Raw genomic sequence first — 18,746 nt, forward strand, 5'->3', positions numbered from 1 at the left:
GTGTGTGTGTGTTGTGTGTGTGACTGTCTGAGCTGGTGTAGTTGTTTGTGATGGTGCTGATTAGCAGTAAATGATGTTGCATCGACGCATACTTTTCTGAGTCGCTGTCATTATCATTGTCTCCATCAGAGCACTAATGGTTCAGTCAGTCGTATTTATAGGCACATGCACTCAGCATTAAGGGTTACTCACTTTTCTTACTCATGTACACACACAATGAGTGTATCATTTGCACGTCGGTGAACTTGATGTGGACCAGCAGGGTCAGCTTTGAGCTTCAGAACACACGGCTGTTACCAGGTTCGGACTGCGATGTCTCTGCTACACACAGAGAGGCAGAGGCATCGCCCGTCTTATCAAAGTGTTTCTCACCTTTAAGATAAAGCACATAAGCCTTAAATATGTTTATGTCCAAGTCATTGTGCAGCGGTAGATGTTCGCTAAAACAAAGGCACCAGAGCTTTCTCAGGGCTCCCATTTTGTTTTTCGTGTCATGTTTACTGGTTTTACCTTTTTTACCAGCGCTTATATTCCATCTTAAAATACCGCTTCATGCATTGTATTTAGGTGGAAAATGCTAACATATTTTAGTTTACGCTGGAAAACCCTTAAATGCTGGAAATCCCAACACCAGAGCTGGTATCAGTCCGTTTGGCATCTAGACAACAGTACGCTTTCTAACAAAACCAGGAGTAATTCCGTTTCCTCCTGCCCGATCTGATCAACAACAGAACCGCAGAACTGTCGCGGAGCTCTGGAAAGATTCAGCCAGTGGTTTTAATAAAAGGCTGACACAAACAGCTGACGTTTCACCCTGCCAACTGCTATCAGGCCTGCCAAACTCCTGATTGGGACTGTTCAAAAACACACACACACAGAAGTGGGTGTGTAATAATAATGACCTCAGCTCATTCAGTGATTGGAGAGCTCTGGTTTTGTAACGGGAGGTCAGGCTGAGGAAAGAAGGGGAACACCACTCCGGCCACCGGTGGTTCTAGCTGCCCAGACCAGCTCCTGCAGGGCAGCTGGAAATGTGAAACATGAATAACTGAAAGGACACAGTAATGTGACAACAGGGCAAAAGTTAACTCCATCAAGGTCAAAGGAGACATTTGTGTTAAACAGTCACAGTCCTGCCTGCTCACTCGTTCTGCTTCTCTCTGTTGACTTGTGATAATGGAGCTTGACTTGCCAAGGTGACGCTAGGAGAGGGTGTCAAAGACAAGACCTCTGCAGCAGCAGCAGCATGCTTTTGTAATGAAATTAAGGTCATCACAGCATAAAGTCTCTGCTTATGACTCAGACATAGTGTTGACACACAACTTATTCAGAACGAATGACATATGGTTCAGTAAGTGAATAATGACCTTCAATACAACCACTAGTATGGAGCTGGAATGCCTTGTTACACTCGTGTGATTCTACATTTGTGGTGGAAAAAAATCAAGAGGAAAGTAATAAGAAGGAATGATGGAGATTTGAAGTTGAGATTCACTTAAAGGACCAGTGTGTAGGGTTGAGTGGCATCTAGTGGTGAAGTTGCACATTGCAACCATTTGAATACAACTCTCTCAACTTTCAAGTGTGCAGGAGAAACTATGATTGTCATGAAAAGACAGTGTTTGTCCATTCTGGGCTACCGTAGAAACATGGTGCACTTTAGGTGATTATACACTAATGAAAACATACTAAAGAATATTTTCTATTCCATTTCTTCCAATAGATCCTCCTAAATGTTACACACTGGACCTTTTTTAACTTGTTTTAAGTTTTTGTTCCTTTTCTGTTTTTCTCTCCGCCTGTCTCTCTGTGTCCCCTGTACACAAGGTCCTGTTCTATTGTGTAGAGTTGTATGGCAGTTTCCAGGTGTTATCCATGACCCTGGCTTGCTCTCCAGGCGCCTGAATGGGATCCTTAACTGGATAACAAACTGCATGCTGGCACAGGGCCGGGATAAAAACTTTATTCAGTACACAGTTTTACTTTTGTTTCAAAGCATTTGGAGTAGGTATCACATTTCTAAAACAGTCACTGACATCGTTAAGTTTCCAATATGGTTCAGTAAAAGCAGGTGACCTAGTGGTACGTCTGTGTAAGTTTAAGTCATGCATGGTGGTGTGTGTCTGTGGTTTCTTAAGAGCAGGTGAACCTTTCCAAACGTTCATGACGGTTGTGAAATGACGTCCTGGTTGAGTCATTCAGTTGCAGCTCGTGGGCGGTCTTTAAGGCCCTCGATTGTAAATGGTGTCAATCGTTGCAACACCTGCCGTTATCTTTTGCTCAATTATGACGCCTTTTTGTGTGACCGAGGTGTGGCTTCTAGTAAGGACTGTGTTCAGAGGAGGAGGACATATATTTATAAAGTTCTGTGATAACATCTTCGGCATTTTAGGTGTTTAGAGGTTTGATTATTTTACTTGCAACGTTCCAAGTTGATGAGGTAAAGTTTTATATATAGACACCAAAGGACATTATATAGGTGGCTAAAAAATGTGAATTGAGGTTCCCTTCCATTTGAACTGCAGTGTCATTCATCAGGATGAAGAAAATGATCCCCATCAACTACAGGAGTAGGTGTTCATGTGGGGAAGGCTGAGTGACTCAATGAGTCCTGGACTGTCTGTGGGACCAAACACACAATGATGAAAAATGTTCTGCTTTTAATTTCTGTTTGATAAGCTGCTGCCGCCTCCAAACCCTTTACTGTATGAACATCAGTCCAGGACTGACCCCACCTTTCTTCACAAGCCCCAGAGTTGTAATTGGGCATTAATCTTAATTAATAAAAAGGATGTAATAAAGTCAACCTTTCTACTGTCTGTCTGTCTTTCTGTCTTAAGAAAACAATTTGGAGCTGTGAACAGTGCTCAAATTAAGGCTAATGATAGAAAATAGCACCTGGGACACAAAGATAATGTGTGTGGGACAATTCTGGGACAGAGAAATGTATCATTCCAAATGAAATTATTATGCATATGCATGATGGAAATGATATAGATTTATAATTTAGGTGTTCAAATTAAAAAATGTAAGTTTACACAAAATCAATCACAGAGAGACTTCTTTAGACCATCAGGGAAAAGCCAAGAGATATGTGCATGCTGATCAGATTAACCGCGGGGTTCTTCGGCCAGCAGCGCCAGGATCTCTCCCTCTTCTCTGCCATGTGCAGGCAGTAAGTAGGTGTGGGGTGTGGGCCGTGTTTGACCTTATCTCTCTTTCCCTCCGGTTCACTGGATTAGGGTGTTCCTCTAGCTTCTATGTAAATAGTTAGTTTGTTAATATTTAAGTAGTTTGTTTGACCTTCTCCCTGCCTTTGTAGATCTGAAAAATACCTTTTTTACTTCAAACATGCAAAGTCTCTATAGTGAGTTTGTGATTATTTGGCTAAATAATAATCAAAATGTTGTGTATGTAAGTGTATGTACATTTCCATCACAGTATACCAATCAGAACCACGTTTGTACTGAGGCATTTGTTAGAAATAAATGAGAAAATACTCAACCGATGACTGACTGCTGTGCTGAACCTGATAATGCCGGTTTAACGCAGCCCAGTCACCTCTCTCCTCCGTAACCTTTCTGCAGTTAACGGCACCTTCTCTCCCACTGACATCACTTTATACGAGTCCCTCAGTTGTCTGAATCATCACAGCGCAGCAGGCCTTTACATACTTCCTGTGCACTTTCCTGGTTGAACCCATTGTCATCGTGATGCATCATTGGACAGAAAGCTATAAATCTACAGAGTTTACAGGCCTGCTCAGGGGTTAATGTTTTACGTCTTGTACAGTTGGATTCATTCACTGCATTCCTGGAGAATTAACATGGACATCCTCCGCCCCCGCTGTTTCCTGTGCTGTGCCTCTAAAGACAGGAAGTGGAGTAGTTGGCTGTTGATTGGCTGAGGAGAGAAAGAAGTGATGGTGTGATATGAGAGACACAAACTGAGGAAAGCACTAATGCCAAGTAATGCTGACTCCCTCTTCTGTGAAACTGATTGTTGTCCCTCACTGCTTCTTTAAACCGATCTTATCCATCAGTTTCCTTTGAGCTGCAGTTAAACTTTGTCGTGTGTGTGTGTGTGTGTGTGTCACAGAGACAGGAGGAAGATAAAGATAGAAGTAAATGAGCCCCACCCACATTGTATAGCTGATTGGATTATTGGTTTTGGATCCTCATTCTTTATGGTTTGATATTGAGATCGTATATGAAGTCTGAAGTATTTGTCTTTTACATTAACTCTAGTTGTTTATTAAGTCATGTTTATTTTTTTAAAGTTCAGCAAAAACAATTAATTATTATTTAGTCCAACACTCAAAAGTTGATTGGCTTCGTCAGGACGGTGTGGGTGTGATTGATTGATCGCTGCCTGGCATATTAAGCAAACAGCCCCACAATTGTTGTCCCATGTGAATACACAGTTAGAACAAGTTAGCTCATTTCATTGGAGAGAAATCTGTATCTGTTCTTTCTGTTCCCGTCTGTCTTCTTACTGGTTTGAAGTGGGCACTTACTTCTGTGTATCAGTGAGGATTTAACGACATCTGAATCCAAATCTAATAATTACTTTTAGTCAGCTATTAAAGAGAACAGGTCTCTGGTCTCGTAGTCAACACTGTAGAAGTCTCCAGACGTCTTGAAGCTGACTTCAGTCCTTACTCCAGTATGTGACAATCAGACTTTTAACCAAATGTCCAAACTCTTGTTTTTCCATTCTGTGCTTCCAGTAGACTGAGTTGTTTATGTGATCTACTCGAAGGACCCACTTTAACGTCCTTTAGTCGAGTGTCTGAGAGAGACCTTGTTTCCAGATAACTTCAGATACTTTGCACAACAGAGATTTTGTTTTCTCGCTCTGAGGTCATTTATCGGGCTAGGTAAAGGTCGTTTCTGGGCTACAAACATTGATCATTCGATAAAAGTACGAGTGAAAGAGCTGAGAAGAGCCAGATGAGGGTGGGAAAGAGGAAGGAGATGAAGTAGGTGAAAGGAGGAGAGAGTGAAGATGTACTAGAAAGGGAGTCAGAGGGAGGAAGAACATAGCTGGCATTCCTGATATCTCTGTCATGTTCAGCAGGGTTGACACGCTTTCATTCCGTCTCTTTCCCTCACCCCTTACCTTCCCTGTCTTCATGTCCCTGCTATACACAGACTTGGCACCAAAAAGCAAATGTGAAGAGAAATGTTTGTGGTTTGTTTTGCAAACTTCAGTGGGCGGAGCCTTCCACATGAGACAGTGAGTGCCAGAGAGTTGAGACAACAAAAAACCATTTGATTTGTCTGTGGCAACATGGCTGCAAGTAGATAAATTATCTCGATTGGGGAAATATACATCTGGAAAGTAATAATTCATGACATTAGCATACAAATGAATCTGTGTTTTGCGTTTAACAGTTGCTATAAAACAATCGTGCTGTTAGTATTTAGTTCATAAAACCTTTTAACATCCAGTGTTTGCTAGGTCTCTTGTCTTCTTCCCCCTCATTGTGGAGAAGACCCTGTTCTGAGTGCAGGATCAAAGACTGAAAACACAGCTCAGAGATCTCCCCCCTTTCTCTCGTCGCCTCTCTTCCCTTCATGTAATCCCAGGAAGAGTCCCGGTGTCTCATTAAATCTCTCTCTACCCCCTCAGCCTCCTCCTGCACTGGGCTGTCACTGAAACATTAAAGCAGAAAAATACAAAGCAAACATTTATCAGAACAAACACAGAATGTCTGTTCCACTGTCCTCAACTTCCCCCCTCTGCTCCTCTAATGTGGGATGAACTCGGAAGAAGATTTGGAGAGCTAACCGCTAAGTGGCCCGGCTAGGAACTGACATTTACAGCAGTGAACTTTGTGTTTGTTGTTTTCCTTAAACATTGACGCCACCTATTCCTATCACTCTGGGTGCTATTCTGTAACGCTGATTACCTTTTAAGGTCACATTTAACTGCTTACATGTGACCTTTACAGAGGCCGAGTGATCACACATACTTTGGAGGATTAATACTTTTAAGCTCTGGGGGATTCTTTTCTGTGTGAAATACATCTGTGGGATTGGTGTAATGAGCTGTACATAGTCCACCCAGTAGACAAATAGACAAAACCTCAGCATACAGGTATAAAAAAACTACTTTCATATGATCTTTTAGTAAAATGTAAATGTAGTGGATTAAGAAATGAACATGGGGCTTTTGTGGCAGCAGTGTCAACATGCCGTTATGCAATACTGGAACTATGTGATGTGGAGCAATGTGCCCCAAAGTCACCAGCAGTTTTTATTGACACACTGCAGGACGACATGGCCTCATATAATGTTGAAATGTGCAAGCTCAGGGGGTTACACACTATAAAAAATAGTTTTTTTGGGCAGACAAACAGCTACGATATGGGAGTAGTGTGTTATATTATATAAGTGACTTCATGGCTGAAGTTGGAGTCACTGCACGTAAAAACCCACAATGGTTACATTTTCTCCAGTTTTCTGCTGTCAACAAGCCAGAGTGTAAATAAAGCCGACAACATGAAACCAGAGACAAGTTAGAGAGTCCTATGTGACAATTACAGGCTGTCATTCTGAATGTTAGCGTGCAGTTAAATGTGACGAATTAGACTTAAAATGACCAAAACTGTATTTTCCTTTTGCAGCAGGCACACACAGTTACTATCTGTTATTATAGTCATATCATTCACTTGTATCACGTAGCCATTGTGTATAAAAATACTGCACCTCTCTTTTGTGAGAAGGCCTTGCGGATCCTAAAATAGGTTGGAAGGAACACACACACACACAACACACACCCACACCACACCCACACACACACACACAGAGGTCTCTGTCAGCAGCGGGGCAATCCGACCCCTGGTCAGACTCTTTGAGCAACAAAGACAGGAAGAGGCATAAATAAATGAACAAATAACCACATCGCTTGACACTTTACCCCTTCCCTCCCTTTCTCCTCCCCCTGGCCTCCTCCCTCCCTTATTTCCTCCCTTCTCTCTCTTTCCTTTACACCTTTTAAGTCTCCTCTCATAAAATGGTAGCAGATTAGTAAAAGCCACCAGGCAGCTGCTGGTCCGTTTGGACTGCGGTTGGTACGGTTGTCTGCAGGTAAACAGACGTCAGGAGGGCAAATGTTTGGCTGCTAAAATAACAAATACGTTTTTAAATCTGTTTTATTTACTGTGGCAAAATAAGAGTCCAAGAAATGAATGGAAGAGTGTGTCTGTGTGTCTGTGTGTGGTGGTGTGTGTGTGGTGGTGTGTGTGTGTGTGTGTGTGTGTGTGTGTGTGTGTTCCCCTGTGGGGGATTCAGCAATGCGACAGTCATGTAAACAGTCTGTTCTGGTTACCCAGCATGCTCCCACACAGCCCATACTTGTCTCAGTGACTCTTCCTCTCCCTTCTCCTCTTCCTCGTCTCTCCCCCTCTGGCAGCGCTGATCTCAGGGTCAGAGAGTCTCATTAACTGATCTAAAGGTTGTTGGGTTCCATCCTCACTATTTCCAGCAGAGGAACAATGTATTTTATTTATTTTTCTCTGGTCTTAAAAGCTTTGTTCCCTCTTTCATTTTGCATTCATGATTTAATGTGGGGTTCCTTTATAAACACCCCTCCTCCTCCTCAGCTTCAATCTTTCATCTCACTATGGTGCTTTTTAAAAAAACTTTTTATCCCACGTTCACCCGTCTGCGATCCCTCGTCTCCCCTCCTCCAGTGCTTTTGGAAGTGATTACACTCACACTGCTGCTTTAAGAACTCCGCTTTACAGCACTTTCGTTGTTTTACAGAACTCATTCTTTTAGTATCTTAATACTTTTGTCATGTTTGTTGTCTCTCTTCTTCCTCTTTCCAACATTCATCACTTTCCCACTATCTTCTCCTCCTCCTCCTTCTTCTCCTCCTGGCTTCCTCTCCTCCGCTCCCCCCTGCATTTCCTCTCCCCTCCCGTCCTGTCCTTAATCCTCCCTTTCCTTTGTTTCTGTTAGCGGCTGTATCTTCCAGTAAGGCTCCTCCATAGAGCCGTGTGTCTGGCTGGATGCAGTCGAAGAGGCTTGCTGAAAACAGTCTGTGTTAAACTGTTGACTCACATAATGGCATATCTGAGGGGCATTAGGCCAGCCAAGAAGTACACACCAATTACATGTTTGTCAGCTCCCCTGCGGTGCGAGGGGTGTGTGTGGTGTGCTGGGGCTGAAAAGAATTGTCCCACATTTACAGCTCTGCTTTACTGACTACCTGTCAGCACATGAAGCAAGAGGGGAGGCTCCCTCAGTCTTGTGGTGTGCTGTGGTGTGTGGCGTGTGTTGTGGTGTGTGTGTGTGTACACATGTTAATGATCACCTGTCCAGACTTGAGAGGATAATGAGACCAGAACAACCTCTGCAGCAGATCTCTGCTTCGTCTTTCTTCTCCTCTTTCTCATCCATTCTTTCTCCTCTTCGCTGCATTTATTCATGATTAGCAGTTCTCTGGTGACCACTAGTATTTTGGACGTGAACATCTTGGCCAGCTTTTGGCTTTGGCAGTTAATCTTTATCATTCATCATTTCTTAGAGATGCTGCCAATTTTGTGTGTGTGTGTGTGTGTGTGTGTGTGTGTGTTTGTGTGTGGACATCAACACTTTCCCCGCGGCTGCTCAGAACCGTTCAAACAGCTGTTGACTCATTCAGGTTGCGGTTGGTTCTTCGTCCTCAGTCCCTCAAACAGCACCGTTGCACAGTGAACGCTCCCAGGTCCCACCGTGGCCGCTGTGGGACGGTGTCGTGTTCTTACACTGTGACTCTAGACCGGTGCAGCCGCAGCTCTACAGTAGCAGTCTGCGTATCCAGTTACACCACTGTTGTATGAATGGGGCTGCATGGAACCAGAGTGCAGTGGAATCTAGAGTGCAGCTATTTTGTTTTTGTGTGTGTGTGTTAGTTTGATTGTGGCTCTAGACTTATGTTCGAGTTCAGCCTGTTGGAGTTGTCCTAATGTTTATTTCTGAAACGCAGTTGGGGAATGTCAGTGTTTGAAGATGCTGTTTGTTTTATGGTTTGTGTGACTGAGTGGGCTCAGTGGAGTGTAGCTGGGAATCCAAAATGGAGAATCTTCTGGACAGCCAGATGCGTGGCATTGAGTCACATGACTTGTACCTGAGTCAGACTCAAGTGACAAATTTGATGACTTTAGACTCTTGTGACAATGACTAGTGACTTCACTTGGACTTGAGCCTTTTGAAAATACTAAAGATATTTCCTGAATCAGCTAATATTAATGTTATTCATTCCCTAATTCCCCAGACCCATTTAGTTTGAACCAGTCTGACAGCATCTAATCAAGTTACAGGAGACGACCATGAAGAAGTAACGCTACGTTAGCTGGAAAACCTGTTTAGGACTCAAAAATCCAAGTTTAGGACTCGGGACTTTACTTGTGACCGCCCCTGTGGACGTGTAAAGGTACAGTTGAGTTCGCGGCCCCACTGTTAGTGAATCAGTTACTGTGTGCCTAAAGTAAGTGGCTAAATCTCATAGCTTGCTGTTCTGTGTGGACATACAGATGTATGTGTCCAGATGAGCTATAATGGGAAAATGCATTTAAACTGAGTCTGTCTGTGTGTTGCGGCATAAAGAGCAACCTGTCCTCTGCAGCGTTTGAAGCAAAAGAGTGTGTGACAATAGTTAGCAGGGCTGCTGTGTCGCACGCCACAGCCCTTTTTTAATTGGCGTGCCTCTAAGAATAGGAGGCCTTGTGTCAGGCCAGACCAGACTAGTTGCTGAGCTTTATTCCCAGGGCCAGGCCAGCATGGTTTTGGCCCAGCTTAGTCTGGTACAGCCAGTCCAGTCTAGTATGGCTCCGTCCAAGGTCCTTGAGGTTGTACCTCCTGCCAGCAGGGCCCCATATAACTCCTTTAACTAGCAGTACAAACAACTTGCCATCTGCTGCTGTTTTACATTTGCCTTTTCGTTCCCTGACACTGTTGTGCCGTTCTCCTGCTTCACATTCATACAGCCGCTCATATTTACACCTTCAGGTTGATCTGACATTGTTCTGCTGTGCCAGGGGAGCAACAGGGATTTAAATGCCTTGCTCAAGGGCATGTTAACTGGGTCACTTCCTAGCCTCCCCAAGTCACTTCTTCTGTTGCTTTTCCTCTTTTCAGTATCTTCTACAACCGTACAAGGTTTTCAGGGCAACTGATGCTGAATTAAAAAAGTAAGATTTACAGCAGAAGCACAGCATGAAGGACAAACGCTGTTTTCACAGAAAGAGACAAAAGACATCGTTCAGCAGCAAGCTTCATCATGTCGTGGAATCTTGACCTAGAAGTTGTGTGTGGGTGTGGGTGGACCTTGGTCGTGGGAGTGTGAGATACACTGAGAATACATGAATCATGTAGATAAGATGAGAAGAAATAAACTGTGTGGTTGAAGGTGTGAGACCTTTTTGACGTTGCATTAAAAGAAGCGTGTAATGGTTCGTGGTTTGATATAACTTGTGGTTAAAAAAAATACCACTGGTAACACCGTCTTCCCTGTGGTGTATTAAAGTAATAATAGTAATAGTAGTAGTTGATTGTGCATCTAAAAATTCAGTTGAACATAATGTGACATAAGTGAGAAGGCTTGTGTGTGCGTGGGCCACAGAGACGAGTGTTTATGTATGAAGATAGAAATGACAAGCCTTCACAGAAACAACTGTCAGTGCAGAGTGAGCTCATCAGTGTTCAGCAGGAAGAAAAAGGGCGGGTGTGATCCAGAACGCAGCACATGCACGCACACACTCCTGACGTCATGCAGAAAATACGACAGTTGAGCAATAACATTGTGTTCAACCTGGCTCATTGCTCAGTAGCAAGACACACCCTTACCTGTGTGTGTGTGTGTGTGTGTGTGTGGTGTGTGTGTGTGTGTGTGGTGTGGTGTGTGTGTGTGTGTGTGTGTGTGTGTGTGGTGTGTGTGTGTGTGTGTGGTTGTGGTGTGTGGCGTGTGTTGTGTGTGTTGTGTGTTGTGGTGTGGCGTGTGTGTGTGTGTGTGTGTTGTGTGTGTTGTGTGTGCGTGCATTGGGTATACATACAATTAAGGTGCCTATGTGTTTGCACATGCAATGAGAAATTGGGTGTGGGAATAATTGGTGTGTATGCTTGAAATAGAGCTGAAGTGAGCTATACAAAGATATAGAGTGTGTGTGTGTAGGTGGTTAGATTTCGATTCTGTGTCTCATACATTCCTGTCTGAGGAGTGGTGTGTGTGACTGAGAGCAGAACAAGGTATAAAGCTGGACACCATCAGTCTGTGTAACTTCTATAACACACCTTTCAGTGTGTGTTTTCACGGTTAACTCGGATGTGTGTTTTTGTCGTGTGTGTGTGTATTTATGTCTGTGCTCCTGCTTGCATGTTTGCATTTTAGAGTTTAAAGCTGCTGCCGAGTTACTCTTTTTCAAACGAATGATGAACCTTGACCTTTGACCCTGTCGGCCCAGTTAGAGATCAGAGTTGAAAGACTGTTGGCATCACACCGATGACTCTGGTACAGGTATGTGTGTGTGAGAAAACAGAGATCAAACAGCTGACCCCATTAAGCTGCCGCTCTTTTCCACACTTACAGCAGTAACGCAGTGAGGAGACAGTTGTATATCTGCCATGGAAGAAGAAATGTTGGACAACTTAACCACTTCCAGACACAGTTCAGTTTCAGCACGACACAAACAACAGAGATCTCTGCACTCTCATCACGCACCATGTGGTCCCCTTTTGGAAGCAACATAGCACTTTAATGTCTCTGCCTACTCTGATAGATGTAAGAAAAACGAACTAATCAATGGAATCAGTCATGCCACATTTGCATGGATAATGAGCTTAGAGCCCTCATGTGACAAAATGATAACTGTTACAAATGGAGACCCCTGAGATATAAACAGGTAATGATTTAAATATTTGCGCAGCCTTTTATTCAGGCGATGAGCTCATGAAAGTTGGAGTGACCCAGTTTCATCAAAGCTGACATTTCTGAAAAAAACAAAAAAAACGTCCTTCTCATCCTCTAACACACACTGATGCTGCAGCAGAGAAATGTCGCAGCTACTGGTTCAAACTGGGCTGTACGATATGTAAAATCATATTGCAATACGACTCCATCAGTAGTGGGAATGACAACTTTTGCTTTACAAATTAAATTTTCACTGAAAAAACAATTCAAATCATGATAGTGTGAATGTTCTGTTTTCTTAAAGATTTGTAGGCCAGTGAATCTCTTCAGAACTACAGTCCTTTGTTATAATACATTTTAGCTGCCTCTACCATTTGCATATTGCACTTTGAATAATATGTCGATTCATTTTGCAGCCCACTCAAACAGAACAGAGGTGTTGTATGGATATGTTTGTGCAGAGAAATGATAAAAAAACTTGTAACTTCCTCATGATTGCGGACCATCTGGTCTCCAGTTTATTCACAGTTTGCAGTTTAATCCTGTTGCAGGGTTTTCTGGTATTAAAGTTCAGAGGTAGTCAAATATTTAGGCTTTTTGAGCTGCTGATGTGTAAAATTACCCAAAGCAGCTTTAAAACACATCAGCACGATTACATGTTGGTGTTAAACGGTGACCTGAAACAGTGAGATCAGAGCGGGGTCCTGACTGAGAGGATGTCCTTCACTGTGGCTGCAACAGTTATGCAACAGATATGAGAGGATAAGAGCACGGGCTTCATGCCTAAAATGTAAACCTCCTTAAGTCTCGGCTCCAGCTTTGCTCTCTCCTGGCCCATACAGCATTCAGCTTGTTATCTGTGTCCTCAGCTCAGGTCAGAAATCCTCATCTGATCTGATCTGTGTAGCCAACAGAACGGCCACATGGACAGATTTAACAGGCTTCCCTGGCACTCATCCTATTTGGTCGCTCTCTCCCAGAATTAGAGCCAGTTCACTTTTAATTCGGTCACTTCACCAAGGAACTCTTCAACCTAAGGATATTGATTTCAATATCGCAAACTACTATTACTAATAAAATTTGAGAGCGGGCATAAACAGAGAGTCGAAGTAAAGCTTGTGATGTTAACATGTTAAAACTGCATCATGCATTAATTAGCTAAAAATAATTATCTATTTTAGCCAGGATTGAGGTCGCTCAGATCCCGCCATGTTTTCTTTTTAGTGGCTTAACATCAGCAATGTGTGGCCACATCTCTGATGACCTATAACGCAGGTTTTCTTATGGCAAAAACTTAGACAGACATTGTGTAGAAACAGTGGACAGCGAGGGTCAGATTAGTTTCAGCTGGTACACGTAAGAAACACAGCCATGTAAACTGAGCCCTACACTCTGATTACTCATCCCTTATTTGGCGTTTGGCTGAGGACCCTAGTTGTACCTGATGTTGATAGCAAAGCAGTGAACTGTGGGTATTAACTTCAATCGATGTGTTTTATAATGGATTTGACTCGAAATGTAGCATGATGAGGGCGTGTGGGAGGAAAATCTCGAACCAGGATTGTTGCAGTGTCCAGTCAGGAGGGTTCAGTCTGTGTGTGCGTGCCTGGGCCAGTTTCAAACACCACACCTTGCCCCTGAATGACATAAGGTAGCCAGAGGCATTTCCCCGATACAAAAAGCCAACTGAACACAATTGAACAGAAGTTTTTTCCTTCCTCGTTGTCACAGACCCAGAACAGCCTGACGGACAGCTCTCTCTCAGCACGGGCCTCATTCAAGCTCTGATAAAGGCAGGCTGAAGTGTCCTTGAGCAAGACTCACAGTGCCCGACAACGTGGGGGTTTAACCTCTGACCCCGGAGAGAGCAGATGAAAGTGTATCCGCTGTACAATCTGGAGCATGCAGTGTTATACGGGACATAAAGTCCCCGGGCTCTCTGCAGGTCTCAACCTGTTGCTGTTTGTTTTTTATGCTCTCTCTCTTGTCGCCACCACTCCCAGTGGCAGCGGCCCCGCTGGAACATAGCCCACTTTACTAGTTTTAGTAGAGCCTCTGTATAGTTCACATTCCTACACTTTCTTTTTCTCAACACGCAGAAAAGCTCATTGGTCATATCACCCCCTCCCTCCAGGGAAAGTGGGCTTACTTGACCCAGTGCTATCTCTGTATCTAACAGCATAAATAATACATGTAAAAGAAAAATAACATTTTATTTGCACTTCCTCACCAAATCTCATTTGCTACATTGGTTACATATAACTGCCTGATCAGGACTAAACGCCATAGATTGATGTTATGGATTCATACTTGAAAGAAAATTAGTTTTTTGGGGAACTTTTACCTACATTTGTCAGTTATCCCTTACTGAGTGTGTCATACGAACCCTGAATGAATGATTTATCCATTTTGGATAAATCATAAGTAATAATAGATCACATATTACCCCCCCCCCCCCCCCCCGTCTGGCTCCAGCCTCTGTGGTGCGGTGGCAGTGAATCAGTGGCAGTGAGGATGCAGCTTCACTCTGTTTGTTTGCTCAACTAAGAAACTTCTGTCACTTGCAGTGCCACTTCCTGCTGCATTGTCGTTAACTCTGTGTGTTGTGTGTGTGTGTGTGTTAGTGGGGGCATTATCTTTCCCCCTCCTGCCCCCTAACTTTGTCTGTAGTGTGTTTGTTTATGTGAAATGTATCTCCCGTCCCTCCCTCCTCCCTGTCCTCACTGTGTGTGTCCTGGTCCAGTCTCAGAGAGGGAGCTCTATATATATAATTGTGTGTGTGTGTGTGTGTGTGTGTGTTGGGGGAGTTGGGGGTTGGTATCGGGCGGTCTGGGGGAGGGTCACAGAGCGAGAGCGGGCTGAGGGAGAGTACAGCGGGCTGAAGGGTGCTATTATCCACGAGGCTCAATGGGTGCTTTGTGCCGGTGGCCGGTGGGCCGGTGGGGAGAGGGGCAGGGCAGCGAGCAGCACCCTGTCATAATGTTTTCTAACACACAGCGGAGGAGAGGGGGAGAAAAAGAGGGAGGTGAATTGGAATGATACTCATTCACATCAGTCAGTTTCAGCAGTTATATTTTCTTTAATATTTCTGAATCCAAATACTGAGGAGACGTTCAGTGACTGGTGGTATTATTCTCATTATCACGTCCTACATCTTTATTTTCCCAGTCCATATATATGGATATTTAATAACATTTTTATATTGAATGGAGACCAGATCCAATAAAAACATCACAGTACGATCAATCTCCCCTCCTCACATCACAACCGTTGGTACCAGAGGAGGCAAAAGTACACACGTTCTTTACATAGTACGGATAATTGTATAAAAAACGACAGACTTTTTAGACTGTTATCGTTACAATATTTATTTTAAAAGACACACAGGTTGTATTTTAAGTATGCTCAGACATTAGCAAGAGAAAATGTACTGAACTGGATTAGATACAGCTAAATATTGTGTCTGGAGCAGCAAAGTCACCTGATAATGATAGCAGAATATATAACACATTGCTTATTTTTTAATCAGTTTTTCTTTGTGAAGAACTGGTGTCTCAGTGCTACTGTCAGTTTTACCTTTGTCATTTTCAAGCTGTGTGTTCCTGCTGGGAAAATACTTTAACCTTCTTCCTCTTTCCTTCACATAAACATTTCCTCTTAAAGTTATGTGTACATTTCAGTTGTTTGTTAATTGAAACCCTGTGGTTGGTGTTTATTAACTTGAAAGCTTTCAGAAATACATTGTAGGAACATTTTTATGTTCATATGATGGACATTGAAAAAGTTTAAGGAGTGCCAGTGACAGGAGCTACACTGAGCGTGTGCAAGTCGGATCTTGAACATGTATTTTTGTCACATTTTTCGGCGCTTCCCCTAAATTATGTAACAAGTCAGAAAAAAAAGAGTTTTGTTTTGACATGTTGACTGATGATGTGCCATAACGGAGCGTTTTGAAGAGTGGCGTGACAGAGCGCGTAGTCAGCCTCGCACAGTCCCGTGCCTACCTCAGTGCCACAAACTCCTTCATAATGAAAATAATTCCAAACACATTTCTGAAGAATGTTGGCTAACCACAAGCACAAAAACATGGATTCCAACCAGCTATTGATGTGTGTGATTTGTGCTGGTGTGTGTCTGTTCTCAGATGCCTGTGTTTGTCTTTGGTACACCATCCTGATATTTGATTTAAGTGTCACACAGTTTGGTGCCTGTCTGGCTTTCAGATGGTAGGGGGGGTCTGTTTGTCAGGTTTTCAGGCTCAATGGTGATGGTTCTGTAATATTTGGGACATACCTGTAGCTTCGGACTCGACAGGACGGCGTTGTTTTGTTTGTTTGTTTGTTGTTTATAGCGGGACTGAGCCCCCTGTTTTTCTGTTCAGGGTTGAAATGATTTCAGAACTTGAGTGACAAGAATTTGATGACAAAATGACAGAAAAATATGAAAAGAAACCAGATGTTTTTTTTTTTTTTGTACAATGCACAGCTGTCGTAGACGGTGGGTGTTTACTATACTATACTATCCAAAGTGTGAATTAGTTGTTTTATTCATTTTATCTTCCAAAAACACGTTTTCATCTTTGTGACATATAGTTTAAGTTGTTCTTTGAGATTGTTGCCAGTTGCCATTGGTATTGTATCGTAACATAACATCGTAATCTGTCTCCTCCCCTTTTCTTCTGCTACTTCCTGTCTTATCAAAGCAACTCCCTGACCTCCCTTCCTCTCCATTGAATTCCATTTTCTTTTATTCTCAACTCAAAGTGTTTTTTTGTCATAAAATCTGGAAAAACACTGTGGCCCAGGCTCTGAATAATCTCTGTTTGTCTCCTGTTTGTGTCCTCTCGTGCAGACGTTCACGGCATGGTGTAACTCCCACCTGCGGAAGGCTGGCACGCAGATCGAAAACATCGAGGAGGACTTCAGGGACGGACTCAAACTCATGCTGCTGCTAGAGGTCATCTCAGGTAACTCATCTGTGCGACCTTAAACCACAGGGGACAACAGGAAATCAGGCTCAGCAGGAAGGCTTTTAATTAAAGTAAAATGGCTTTAATGATACCCGATTAATGATTTGAGATGTTTCACACAGAAGCCGCAGGGTAAGCCGTCCAGCCCACCACACACAAACACGCTCGTATGTCACCGAGCAGTGGCCTGGGTTTCAAAGCTGTCTGAGCTGTCACTCCAAACTGTTTTTTAGATGTTAAAGATGCACAACATCTCTGTCCAATCCAGGGTGTGGTCGCTCACAGCTTCCAACCTCAGCTGGGTCGCAAGCACTTAAAAAAACATCGGGAACACCCTGCTTTTATCTGTCGCTAGCGTATGACAGCGTTCCTCTTGAGGTTTCTTGTGTTTAATTGCAGGTTGTAGCAGGAAAACTGTTCTCTTGGCATAGTAGAGAATCATTTGAACTGCTGTCAGCCCGTAATGAAATTTGGACTTGCATGTGGCTTCCTTTTTCACATTCACATCAGTTTTTCTGCTGTGAGCGACGCAAACGTCCCCGCTGTAACTTCAACCGTCCTGACTGAGCGTCGTTCTGCTGAGCCTGTGGAAACATGCACAGCTCTCGTCACCGCAGGAGCTAATGTCTGTGTGTGTGTTTATATCTGCAGGCGAACGGTTACCCAAGCCTGAGCGAGGCAAGATGAGGGTCCACAAGATCAACAATGTGAACAAAGCCCTGGACTTCATCGCCAGCAAGGGAGTCAAACTGGTCTCTATTGGAGCAGAGGGTAAGCATGCACACATCTATCAAAGACCCCCAGACAGACACCAAACACATCCTTCGATGTGCTAGAACTGAATGAGTGAAATTAAAACTGTTCCTTATGAACTCCCATAGACCTCGCTGTGGAAACTGCCATCATCCATCTTAACCCTTCTTACAGTTGTGTAAGTGTCGCGAATGTAAAATACACCCACAGTAAATTACCTTTAGACGTGGATGGATCACAGGGTCTCCTGGTTCAGAGCCTCCACATGAAGTGAACAATTTCTGTTGGAAAGTCGCAGAGTTCAGTTAAAAGATGTCCTGATTATTGTTGTTGTTCTGTTTTTTGCTCATGATCAGTCTTTAATGTCTTTTTGATATTGAGTATCTGCCAACCAAATCCAATATGTTTTTTGTTTGTTTTTCCTTCATATGACAGCTGCTCAGCATACTGAGGCTTCATTAAATGCAGTAAAACTAGTAAAGAAAGCATAGAAACATGCGTCTCAGGCCTTTTCCATCCGTCCATGCTTTTGGAGCTCTGGGTAACTTGAAGTTAAAATGAATACATATTGCTGAGCAATACATATTGAAATTGACAGCATGCAGGTCTGCAAAAATGTTGTTTATTCATCAGGGTGGAAATTGGTCTTCAATTGCAATCAAAATGGTCTTTAAATTCAACCTGCACAAACCCTGATTTATGGACAGTAAAAGCACATATCTGCATTAAATTGTTTCTTAATTAACTCTGTTTCATAACTTTTGGGGCATTAAGTTTATGCTCTTTACTAAAGCGATGTAGAAGAACTACTCAGAATAAAAAGACTTCATTCAGTTTGCCCATCAGATGTAGAAGGTGAAACAGCAGTGAGACGCCTCTCTCTCTGCCTCCTGCTGATTGAGGACAGAGGTCCAGTACTAGGCGACTATATCACACTGAGCAGCGGCTGTGTCAGGGTCAGCTGGAGGACAGTGACCTTTCTCCTACTTGATCAGGACAACCGTGACATTCCTGCAGCAGATACTGAAGACCTTTGAACACAAAATTGTCCAAAGTACTGCAGTCCTGCACCCGCTCTGCACATTGTGTACACACACACACATACATACATATACACACACACACA

The 18,746-nt window shown here is 43.2% G+C and overlaps 1 protein-coding gene across 1 annotated transcript in view; it reads left to right on the forward strand.

Annotated features, from left to right (window-relative positions):
- The window catches only part of LOC118341390 (alpha-actinin-4-like), a 56,832-nt gene that overhangs the window by 17,646 nt on the left and 20,440 nt on the right, over positions 1-18,746 (forward strand). The window contains exons 2-3 of the mRNA XM_035679637.1: positions 16,750-16,864; positions 17,519-17,638. Of these exons, the coding sequence (XP_035535530.1) occupies positions 16,750-16,864; positions 17,519-17,638 (235 nt within the window). The remainder of the gene's footprint in view (positions 1-16,749; positions 16,865-17,518; positions 17,639-18,746) is intronic.

The sequence above is a fragment of the Morone saxatilis genome, unplaced genomic scaffold, assembly GCF_004916995.1.
Source record: "Morone saxatilis isolate NCDOM2014 unplaced genomic scaffold, NCSU_SB_2.0 Contig8, whole genome shotgun sequence".
In the NCBI taxonomy this organism is placed as follows: Eukaryota; Metazoa; Chordata; class Actinopteri; family Moronidae; genus Morone; species Morone saxatilis.